This window comes from Pelodiscus sinensis, chromosome 2 (assembly GCF_052426305.1).
Source record: "Pelodiscus sinensis isolate ZL-2025 chromosome 2, ASM5242630v1, whole genome shotgun sequence".
Taxonomy (NCBI): domain Eukaryota; kingdom Metazoa; phylum Chordata; order Testudines; family Trionychidae; genus Pelodiscus; species Pelodiscus sinensis.
The window spans coordinates 228,467,854-228,480,295 of NC_143053.1; the positions used below are offsets into that span (position 1 = coordinate 228,467,854).

General features: G+C 45.2%; 1 protein-coding gene across 1 annotated transcript in view; it reads left to right on the top strand.

Annotated features, from left to right (window-relative positions):
* Positions 1-12,442, top strand: part of APBB1IP (amyloid beta precursor protein binding family B member 1 interacting protein) — a 115,129-nt gene that overhangs the window by 58,387 nt on the left and 44,300 nt on the right. The window contains exons 5-6 of the mRNA XM_014569656.4: positions 6,176-6,253; positions 8,179-8,338. Of these exons, the coding sequence (XP_014425142.3) occupies positions 6,176-6,253; positions 8,179-8,338 (238 nt within the window). The remainder of the gene's footprint in view (positions 1-6,175; positions 6,254-8,178; positions 8,339-12,442) is intronic.

Here is a 12,442-nt window from a genome sequence, read left to right on the forward strand (position 1 = left end):
CAGGAGCTGGGCACCTCAGGGCCCTGAATGCACGGGACCCAAGGCAACCACCTCGCTCATCTTGCCCAGAGATAGGATCTAGGTAAACTGTTTGAGAAGAATTTGCTCAGCAACTTGCGCCCCTATCTTTGTCTCAGGCTGGAGCTATCTCTGGCAAATGTTCTAAAGCGTTTGGGTGATGAGGCAGGGTCGGGTTCCTGGTGGGCATTGTTCCCCATTGGAAACAACATTGGAACGTCTCTTCCAAGATATCTAGGGCATTGAGGATTGCAGCCTTGACCTGGTCATTGCCCTGAACCGTGATGGCATCTAGCATGTGGTATGCAGTCTGGGTTATTTCAGTCAGATATGGGGCCAGCGTGGACACCTAATGTTCTCAGACCCATCAGGCTACCACAGCCACAGCCTCTGGATCATGAGCAGGCCCCATTTTGGCACTTGATGGGAGCAGGTAAAGGCACAAGTGCAGGCGCAGGCAGCTCTGCTGGGGTCATGGGTTGCAGCATGGAGGTCACCTGTTGTATCAGCTGCTCTTATTGGGCTGCTATTTCACCAGTTAGCTTTAGCTGTTGCTGGATCACTTGCTGTAAGAGCTGCTGGTGCTGTTGCTACTGCTGCTGCTGCTGGGCTCTATCTCAATTCATGGGCTGGACTCACACCAGCTTCTCTTTCTTTATTTTCCTTTGGTAAGTCCCTTCAGCAGGGCTAGGGCTATGCCCACATTCTCCACCATTTGTGGCTGGGTTCCTGGCAACTGAGTAGGCTGGTGGCTAGATTGCTGAATAAGCAGGCAAAAAAGCGGGGGCACTGTGTCCCTTTCCTACTGTGTTCCTGGCCCAGGAACTCCAAATCACTTCCTATCCAAGTCCTTCAGTTTGGGGCATGGCCTCAAGAGTCCATATTTACCTTAGTTGGGGCTTCTCAATAGATTCCTCCCTTTTCCTAGAGGGGTTGGAGCTTACTTACTCCCATGGCTGCCGAGCAGACAGGCTCTGGTTTGTGTCCTGTAAACTGCTGAACCAGGCTCCTACCTTCTTGCCAGTCAGCCCTAAACTGAGCCAGGCTCCTTCTTTTTTTCCTCCCTCGAAGCCTGGCATTGGTTGCAGGTAAAGCGCAGTAGAGCTAGCTGGGCCCAAAGGCTTTCTTTAACCCCTGTAATGCTGGGCCCTCTTTTCTCCACTCCTTTGCAGTATCTTTTAGTCAAATTGACTTAAATTATCAATCATTATATTTGCAGTGCTAGAGCCATATTCTGTAACCTTTAAAGCTGTGAAAGCAAAATAAATAAATATAGCATTTATTTTAAAGAAGCACTGATCTGAATCTCAAAACTTTCCATCAGCTCTGACATTTCTTTTTAAAGACTGTCCTTAAGCTCAGTAAAACCAGGTCTACACTGCGGGGGCCATGTTAGCATAAGGTTCACAACTCCGGCTACCTAAATAACGTAGTTGGAGTTAACATATCTTAAGTCAAGGTTGGTGCTGTCTCCACAGTGGGGGTTCAATGGGACAAATGCTCCCATTGACTTCCCTTACTCCTCGCATTGGTGCCCTCAGCATTTGATTTAGCGGGTCTTTACTACACTCACTAAATCAAATCCCAGAAGATTGATCGCCAGAGCATCGATCCTCCAGTAAGTGGAGACGTGACCTAAGATTTCTACATTTTGTGCTAGTGTTCTCTGTGTTGATGTTTGTGTTTCTCTTTGAGCTTTCGGAAACTTGGCGATTAAAGTAGAAAATACAAATCTTTTTGAGGGTCACTGACTTTCTTCAATGGTTCCACTATTTTTAGGCTGATAGGTTATTTTCTGACTGTGTTTTTTTTCTATCCGAATGGATGAAGACAAAAGTTGGGATAACTAAGTGCTCTTCAGTAAGGAGGGAAATCTGTTGCACAGATTTGTACTTTATGAGTCTTGATCAGTACAGGTCATCTACTGAAAATATTTAGTTTATACACCTGCTGGAGCTATTCAGCAGGAAACTTGGCCAGACCACTGAACTATTGTGGTTATGATATTTTTGGTGCCTCCTGCAGAGAGCTGTTTGCGATGGGGAAAGCATTCTGAGCCTACAGTCCTCTTCTGCAGAATATCAAATCTCACTTTGTCAAACATTCTTTGTGCAGCCACAAAAGCTATTTTTGGATTATCAGAGCTAATCCACCTCCGACCTATAGTGCTTGTAGCAATGCAAATTCCCTTCCCTGCTGAGTGGAAGACCTTCAAGAACTGTTGTTTTGACATTCTTAGCTGAGAATATGACCACAACACTCGAAGGTGGAGCCATTTATGTTTACCTTGCATGCTTTGTCCTGTATTCTTAATATCCTAAGAGGCAAGCATCATGCTATATCAAGAGGAGAAAGCTGCCAGACAAACATGTTTAGAAAGCAAGATGACAGAATATAGTAAAATAACATCAATCTAAAAGAAGGTGCTGTGCAAACAACGGAAATTAGGCCCGAGTACTTCTTATTGGGGCAACTCTTATGAGTTTGTGCACCATTCCAGTTTACCCCTGCAGTACTAAGGTAAATGCAGTCCACTTGCAACAACACCTCCAGAATAGAGGTGGGAAGGGATAGAAGAGTAGCGCGCAGCGAGACTCTAATATGGAACAGTGGCACTAAGACAGAAACTGCCTCCCAGTGTTTTCTGATTGGAAGCTGGATTTGGTTAAAGTTGTCATATCAACAAAAATCCACACCTTCAGAAAGGAGTCTTGGAGGTAGGAAAAGATCACCAGTGTAGGGTTGCCAGGTGTCCAGTTTTTGCCCGGACAATCCATTATTTCTGGCCCCTGTCTTGGACAGAAGGCTGGCGGGGACATTGTTCCCCTGCTGCATCCGATGTGGGCAGGGGGAAGCGAGGAGCATGGGGATTCTGAAAGGCACAGCAGCCTTTTTTTTTTTTTTGTTCAACAACTTTCATCTCCAGTTGTTTGTTTGTTTGTTTGTTTGTTTGTTTGTTTGTTTGTTTGTTTGTTGAATAAGTTTGGTCTCCTGTGGGTTTTTTTCTCCTGCCATGTTTGGGATTTTTGGTGAAAGCATCTGGCAAGCCTACACCAGTGACTGTGCAAACTAGTCAAAAATCAGAGACTCTTCCCAGAGATAGGAGGTGTGGAAAAGATGAGGAGAGTCCTGAATTTGGGGAATTGGCAGATGAGCGTGAGGCAGACAGAGATCTCAGCATTGCATTAGTATCCCACCATGATCTCAGAAGTCACAGGTTGTCACTAACCTAAGTGTAGCTCTTATAAAGATACATTACAATAATCTACTCCCGAGGTAAGAGAGGCCCATGTCAGAGAAAAACAGTCACAAACAATCTTTACATCAACCACAAAGGAAAACAATTACTTCTAGACATTAAAGTTGACTTAGAATACAAATGTTTGTAAACCAAGTGGTCAATATGATCCTAAAAAGGCTTATTGACTGAGGGTATGTCTACACTACACTACAAAGTTAACGGACGTTAGTTCGAATTAACTTTGATAGGTGCTACACAAGCACTCCGCTAGTTCGAATTTAATTCGAACTAGCGGAGCGCTTAGTTCGAACTAAGAAAACCTCATTTTACGAGGATTAAGCCTAGTTCGAACTTACTAGTTCGAATTAAGGGCTGTGTAGCCCCTTAATTCGAACTAGTGGGAGACTAGCCCTCCCCAGCTTTCCCTGGTGGCCACTCTGGCCAACACCAGGGAAACTCTATTGCCCCCCTCCCAGCCCCGGACCCCTGAAAGAGGCACGGGCTGGCTACGGTGCCCGTGCCAGGTGCAAGCCTGCCAGCACCCAGCTAGCAGACCCTGCACCTGGCACGGCTCGAGCCAGCCAGCCGATGCCCCCCAGCCCTCCTCCTCTTCCCAGGACCAGGCTGGTGGCTCCCGGGAGCTTGCCCGGGACCGCAAGAGGCGGGCACCCGCCTGGTCTAGTGTGGACATCGTGGACCTCGTCCACGACCTCCGCACTAGGCACAGGAAAGTGGCCGTCTAGGGCAGGAGAGCTGCCAGCCTGGCCACCCAGGAGCAGGTGTGCATGAAAATCAAGGGGGTCCACTGAGACCCCCAACCCTGAGCCCTGAGCTTACAATGGCCGTACTGGGTCAGGTCAAAGGTCCATCTAGCCCAGTAGCCTGTCTTCCGACAGCGGCCAGCCCTAGGGACCCTGGAGGGGATGGACCGAAGACAGTGACCAAGCCATTTGTCTCATGCCATCCCTCTCCAGCCTTCCACAAACTTTGGGCAGGGACACCACACCTACCCCCTGGCTAATACCACTCCATGGACCCAACCTCCAAGACTTGATCTCACTTCTCTTTAAACATTTAAACTCTGTTCTAGTTCTAGCCTTCACAGCCTCCTGCAGCAAGGAGTTCCACAGGTTGACTCTTTGCTTTGTGAAGAACAACTTTCTGTTACTAGTTTGAAGCCTGCTACCCATTCCTTTCCTTTGGTGTCCTCTAGTCCTTCTATTATGGGAACTAATGAAGAACTTTTCTTGATGCACCCTCTCCACCCCACTCATGCTTTTATAGACCTCTATCCTATCCCCCCTCAGTCTCCTCTTTTCTAAACTGAAAAGTCCCAGTCTCTTTAGCCTCTCTTCATATGGGACCTGTTCCAAACCTTTGATCATTTTAGTTGCCCTCCGCTCTCCCAGCCTCTCTCTTCCCCTCTCCCACCTCCTTTTCCCAGTCTCCCCCCACTAGTTCGAACTAGCGGGGTAATGTAGGCATACCGCACTTGCAAATGAAGCCTGTGATTTGAATTTCCCAGGCTTCATTTGCATAAGCGGGGCTCCGCCATTTTTAAATCCCCGCTCGTTCAAACCCTGTGCCGCGCCGCTACACGCGGCACGAACTAGGTAGTTCGAGCTAGGCTTCCTAGTTCGAACTACCGTTACTCCTCGTGGAATGAGGAGTAACGGTAGTTTGAACTAGGAAGCCTAGTTCGAACTACCTAGTTCGTGCCGTGTGTAGCTGCGCGGCACAGGGTTCGAACGCGGGGATTTAAAAATGGCGGAGCCCCGCTTATGCAAATGAAGCCCGGGAAATTCAATTCCCAGGCTTCATTTGCAAGTGCGGTATGCCTACATTACCCTCCTAGTTCGAACTAGGAGGGTAGTGTAGACATACCCCCCGAGTTTTGTTCAATAAACAGAGATTCTATTTTTGAACACGTGTCCTTTATTTTGTACATCAGGAAGGGGGGCTAGGGAAGGGTAAGTGGAAGGAGGTGAGAGAGGAATGGGGTACGAGCCCCAGATGGGGAGGACTGGGCTGGCTCTGCGGGCTTCTGGGGGTGGAAGCTCTCCTGCAGCCCCCCAATTGCCCCCTCTCCCCAGATGGCAGCCTGCGGCAAGTGCAGCCGGTCTGATGGCCGAGTGCTGTGATGTGCCGAGTGTGGGCACTCAGGGCACTCCAAGCCAGGACTGCTTTGCAAGCGGGGCACCCCTGAGAACTGTCTGTCCGGGGTGGGGGTCGGGTCCCTTTAAGCACAGCCCTCGGCTAGCCTGAGACAGCAGCTCCACGCTCTAAGTCCTCATCTGATGCCCTGCCGGCACTGCTTCCGGCCATCCTTAACCCCGGTTCAGGGTCCACTCTGTGTGGACATGCTAGTTCGAATTAGCAAAACGCTAATTCGAATTAGCTTAGTTCGAATTAACTAATTCGAACTAAGTTAGTTCGTATTAGCGCTGTAGTGTAGACATACCCTGAGTCCTAAAAATTGAGCAGCACTGGGTTTGTTATTCCATGCTACAGTCCACAGTGCTGTGTCATTCAACAGCCAGCCTGCCCCCAGTATGCAAACACTTTTTTCCCCAGACCTTCCTGCCACATCTGCTGTATGATAATTCCCTCCTGTGTGAGTATAGGGGAGACCTGTCTCCAGGTTCTATAGCAATCTATGAGCCATTGCCCAAATCTTCTCACTATCCCTAAGAGATCCATGGTTGCACATCGGGGAGCCTTTGTCTTGTGAATCGGAATTAAACTTCGGGCAAACAAAGGCTAAGCCATCAGTGCCCATTGATTTCCTGTAGCTGGCAGCAATGACGTTTTCCTTGATAGGCCTTGTCATGTTGGTATCAATAATTATGAACAGCTATTTGCATATAACCATGGCACTTTGCTCAATTTTTATTGAATATCTTTCTGTTATTTCAGGAAGAGCTAGAGGTACAAGAAAAAGCTGACAAAATTAAACTTGCATTGGAAAAATTGAAGGAAGCCAAGGTTAAAAAGGTAGGACTTAAAATATTGAAATTCTAATTTACCATACAGTCGAGTATATATGTCAGAGTTCTCTATAATACATCATTTGTAATGTTAGTCTTTGTATTCTTCCTTTATTTTTTGTAAATTTAAAAATGTACTTTTAGATCTATCTTATACTTGGTCTTTACATCCAATAATGGAGGAACAATATTCTTCCACTCTACCTCTGACAGAACTGAGGAAGGTTATATCTCTGAGTTCCAAGATCTGGATAAACCTCAGTATCCTTATAATCTGCTTTAAGGAATTGTAATGTGTGACCAAATATTATTCAATCACCCAAAACTATTAGCAAATGCTTTAATCTGTACCTTTTCAAAGCAGGGTGTGTGGATTTAGCCCGGTTACTTCAAGTACTGTTAGTGGAGTTAGAATTGCTAAATGCTCTCATGGCACTGTTAGATACAGGCAGTACAGTAAGGGGCTGGCTGACCCCCAGGAGCATCTTGAATTCCAGTTGAACTCAACAGGAGGTGTAGGTGCTCAGCTTTGTACCCTTACGATAGGTAAGGCATGAGGAGAGGGGAATCTCCAAGAGTTCAGATCCTATAGGGTCTCTGGACACAAGGTGCAGGTCTCCTTTGAGTTTTGGGGTATTTACATTGAAACAACTATCACCGAGATGTGTAAATTTTCCCCAGTGGACATGTTAGGGTAAATTTCTAGATCTTCTCACAGAGATTTCTTCACAAAAAGGTTTGTCCTAGCTCATCTTAGGGTATGTCTATACATCAAAGTTAATTCGAAATAATAGCCGTTATTTCGAATTAACTTTAATAGCATCTATACAGGCAAACCGCTATTTTGAAATACATTCAAAATAGTGGAGCGCTTATTTCAAATTTGGTAAACCTCATTCTACGAGGAATAATGCCAAATTCGAAATAGATCATTCGAAATAAGTGCTGTACAGATGCTTATTTCGAAATAGGGAGGCTCCACTCTTCCCAGGGTGCCCTGGTGGCCACTCTGGGCACAACCAGAAAAACTTCCTCTCCTCTCACCCAGCCCCAGAGCCCTTTAAGCACAAGCCTCAGGTAGCCTCAGGCAGCAGCCACACAAAGACACTCCTGACCTGATGCCCTGCCTGAACTGGTTCCAACCAGCTTTCATTTCGATTCAGAGTCCACTCAATGTGGACACGCTATTTCGAAATAGAAAAACTTTATTTCGAATTGCATTTTATGTATAGATGCATTATTTTGAAATAGATTATTTTGAATTAGCTATTTCAAAATAAGATATTTCAAAATAATGCTGTAGTGTAGACATACCCTTACCCTATTTCCTGTTTAGTAAGTTATCTGCCTTTGGGCAAACAATTTATTTTGCTTCTATTATTTTTTGCAAGATATTAAATATTTAAAGTCAGAGTATTCTAAAAGCTAATTCTGATCGTCTTTCTGTTGCTAAATGCCACCTGTGCTGTAATTCGTGTCATACTCTGAAGTTTAAGGAAAATTTAAACAAAATTCTCTCTGTTCTAAAAAGAAGGGGTTAAATGAACTCTGGCTTAAAACTGCCCCACCCAAAGCACTCCCCACAGGAGTTCTGATTGGAAGATCATCTGGCTCAACTGATTGATCCAACTGCTATTTCAGCCAGGAGGAGGATTTTGCCTTTCCTTGAGTTACGCCCAATACTAAGTTTAATTTTCTTTCTTTTTTTTTCCTTTTTTTTTTTTTTTACAACAGATCTTTTTCTTTGGCACCAACAGAATGTAAAAGCTCTTAAGATGTATCATTCTCTCAGTTCAGTGTAGAACCTGGTGCCTTTGAATTAGTAATGACCTTCAGCCTTAATCTTCCTCATGTGTTTTAGTGGAATTTTGATCAGACTAGCTTTTTATTCTCTATTGAAATTAACGGACTCTTCTATGATGATTTACTCAGCTTGTCGTCAAGGTGCACATGACTGATAACAGTACTAAAGCACTGATGGTGGATGAACGACAGATAGCACGGGATGTTTTAGAGAACCTCTTTGAGAAAACCCACTGTGATTGCAAAGTGGACTGGTGCCTGTATGAAATATACCCAGAACTACAAATTGGTAAGTTTCATAAGACAGAAGACCTTACAGTAAGTTAGTTCTATGGTACTGATAATTATGAAAGGTGAGACTATACTTCTAAGTTTTCCCTACCCCTGTACCCATGTACGGGCTCTCTCCCTGTGTTGGAGGCATCACTGCTGAAGCAGGTTTGTCTGAATTGTAAAGACGTGAGCAGTGCCAGCTGTCAGGGCGATGCAGAAAGTACCAGTCGCCCCAGTAGGTGGACCTACATCACTCTGGGGGATGTGCCTCTCACACTTTACTGCAGCAGTCCAGGGAGACTCCCTTTAGGGGCCATTTTCATTACTGAGATTTACCCACAGAAAATGAACCAGGAGAATGATTACACAAAAGCCAGCAACAGGCTTAAAAGAGAGAGTACAGTGTTGAAGTGCTGTTGGCCACAGTTATCTCACTTGGGCCTGCTAGTGCTGTAATGAAGCAAACGTTTTTGAGCAGTATGTCAATCATTTCTGATACGCTTCACCAGTCGCTGCGCCTTTAAGTTCAGGTCATGTACACTATAATGCTCCTTCTCTTCAATAGAGCTGTGTCACCCCCCATCCGCAGTCAGATGTGACTCTCAGCCAGCGAGTAGAAAAAAAGGTTTATTAGGCAACACTGACACTGCATAGAACAGACTCATCAGCACAGTAACCAGAAGCAGTCAGTACAATCCATCTTGTGCGAGGGCCAACAGAGTGAGGCCGCTGACTCCCTGCCTGCACCCCAAGACTGCCCCACTCCCAGCAGCCTGGACCCAGCCAGGTTCCTCCTCTGGCCTTTGTCCTGCTCCCAGGCAAAAGGTGTCACCAGGTTGCACCCCCTTCCGGGCTCAGGTTACAAAGAGCATTGGCTATTGTGTACGTGTGGGAGGCTGGACAGCTCCCTCAGTGGAAGTCACACCCAAAATACCCATCACCATATAGGTATTGGTGCAGTGCCCAAGGAAACTGAGGCACAAACATTGGGTTACTATAGGACAATAAAACTCACATGCCACATAACAAGCTGAATAAACCCCCCAGTTTGTCACAGGTTGCCTGTAGTGGGTAGTGCCTCACATCGAAATGGTAACATGCCTGCCACAGCTGGCCTCAGACCCGTAGGAATCAGCCTGCTGACTGGTATTATTTCATCAGTGTAGTTTCAGAGAGGCCTCGAGGACTGAGTAGGATAGAAATGTCTGTCTGGGGGCCAGGCTTTAAATGTGTTAATGAAGAAAGGAATGTGGCTGTGACCTCCCTGTGTGGCAGTGACTTGGAAAAATTACAAACTGAAAATGGCCCCTACAACGGTAAACGTCTACAATCACCTGGCCATAATATTTGTACTAAGAAAGTTAACATCATGTACTAAAAAAGACCCAGGAATAATTATTCTGCTGCGCTATAAATCAATTGTGGCGAATAGTTAGAAAAGAGTCTGGGTGCCTCTGAACATGGAGATATTCATCTACTGGTAGGAATGGCAGATACAGTAATTGCCTATCCACTCTTTCAACCCTATTAAGATGATACATGAAGCAATACTGCCACCTTCTCATGTACCTGCTTTTGTTAACTAACAAGAGACTGAAAATGGCACAAGAAACATCACAGATGTTACTTTGGATAATTCTGGAGTGTTTCCTTCTTTTGGGAAGTTACTCTCTCTGGTCCAGTGTAACCGGCACAGAAATCTCTGAACACTGAATGACAACTTAGGGTCAAATTATTTCCTGAACTTCTGCAACCTTTGAACCGTCATATTTACCTGTGTGTTTGTATGATCTTAAATGCTATTTTGAATCCCCTGCCTTATATCCAGAGGCCAAGAATATTGGGGAATACACAGGGAGAAAAATTGTGGTTGATGTTGGATGTTTTACAGAAATAGAAATTATTTGCTATCTTTTGGACCAAGTGAGATGGATATAAAGTTTATTCATGTATAGAAGGATATTTTGGGTTGGGTGGAGCAATATATGTCAGGAGGTCTTCTGTTTCCACTGGTATGAAATATACCATTTATTTATAGAAAATTAATTGATTCTCTTCAAATGTTTAAAAATGCAAGTTTACTATTTCCCCTTATACATTTGTTAAATGGATTAAAATAGTACCATTAACATTCTTATTAGGCAGATTTACCAGAGTACAACAGACTTAATAGGAAATGATGCTTCATTGTACCCAAAATGTTTCATAGAAACATCTTTGGTTTAGTAAACTCTGGGACTATGTCTACACTGCATGCTTATTTCAAAATAACTCTTGTTAATTCAAAATAACAGAGTGCACAACTACACAGCAAGCCTGTTTTTTCGAAATAATTTTGAAATAACTGGCTCTTACTCCAACTTTCTGTAACCCTCATTTCATGAGGGCTACATCTACACTATGAATTTTCTGGCAAAAATATGCTAATGGGAGACTCATTTGCATGAGTCACAATCTCATTTGTATATTTTCTGCTGATCCATTTTTTTGCTAGGGTTTTTGTGCAAAAACAAGCAGTGTGGACGTTTTCTTTTTGCGCAAAAACCCCTTTTCCTGCCATATCGGTAAACCTCCTTTTTGGGACATAAGGATCCAGCAGGAAAAGGGGTTTTTACACAAAAAGAAAATGTCCACACCACTTTTTTTTCCCCACAAAAATGACTTGCATGAATTATGCAAATGAAGCACAGCAATATGCTAATCGGTGCCTAGTTTGCATACTCACTGCCGGCAAATCCAGCAGAGTAGATATAGCCAAGGAGTAAGGGAAGTTGAAGGAAGACTGTTCTTCCTTTGACTTCCTGCTGTGTAGACAGTGGCAAAAGCAGAGTTAAGCTACTTTGACTTCAGCTATGCAATTAAGATAGCTGAAGTTGCGTAGCTTAAACTCGACTTTAGCTCACAGTGTAGATGTACCCTGAGTGAATCAGGCAGGTTCCCTTTTTGGCATATCTACAGATTAGTGAGTAGATATTCAAAAAGTGTGTCTGCACTGCACCCTTATTTTGAAATAAGCTACACAATTTGAGCTACACAGATTGCGTAGCTTATTTTGAGTTAATTTTGAAATAGCTCATTTCACAATTTGGTACTGTCTACACAGCACCAAATTTCAAAATAGAGTGCTATTCCAAAACGTTCCTTAATCCTTGTGGAATGAGGTTTACAGGGATGTCGGAATAGCAAGCCCGTTATACAGTAAAACTCCAATTGTCTGGCGTCCAGTGGTCTGGCACTCCTGATAATCCGGCACCAACTGGAACCCAGAAGTGCTCCAGCCTGCTGGACAATTGGAACTGCTCTGCCCCCAGCTTCCCCAAGTCCACCACTGGTCAGTTTCAGCAGCGGTGGACTTGAGGAAGCCCTGGGGCAGAGCACCCCAGCTGCTCTGCCCCCGGCTTCCCCAATTCCGTTGCTGCTGAAACTGACCAGTGGCTGACTTGGGGAAGCCGGAGGCAGAGCAGCTGGAGTGCTGCTGGGTTGGTCCCGCAGCGCCACTCAGGTGAGGGGCAGCGCTACGGGACCAACCCGGCAGCACTCCAGCTGCTCTGCTTCTGGCTTCCCCAAGTCAGCCACTGCTTCCCCGCTGGTCAGTTTCTGCAGCGGCTGACTTGGGTAAGCCGGGGGCAGAGCAGCTGGGGTGCTGCCAGGCTGGTCCCACAGTGCCGCCCTCTCCCACGCTGCGCAGTTCCCCACCGACCCCCCCCTCCCCGCCCACCCCAGATCCTTCATAGCCCCCCTTCCGGTACTCCAGCATATCTGATAATCTGGCACCCCCTGGGTCCTAAAGGTGCCGGATTATCGGAAGTTTACTGTATTTTAAAATAACAAAAGATGTGGAATAGCTATTTCGGGATACTTCCGGTATCCTGAAATAGCTTCGCGTTGTAGATGTAGCCTAAAAGTCCAGGCTATTTCTGTATCAGAGTATCTTTGGTAGAGTCCTGTGCATGTGTTTTTTATTATGCAAGACTATATGTAAATCAGGTGATCTACTCTTTCAGATGCATTGCAAGTTGCAAAGTTTTATGAGGGTTTTCTGGAGCTTTACTGTGGTGCAACATTTTGCAACAGAGCAATTTAACCACATAACAAATTTGTACCCTGGTACAGAATTGAC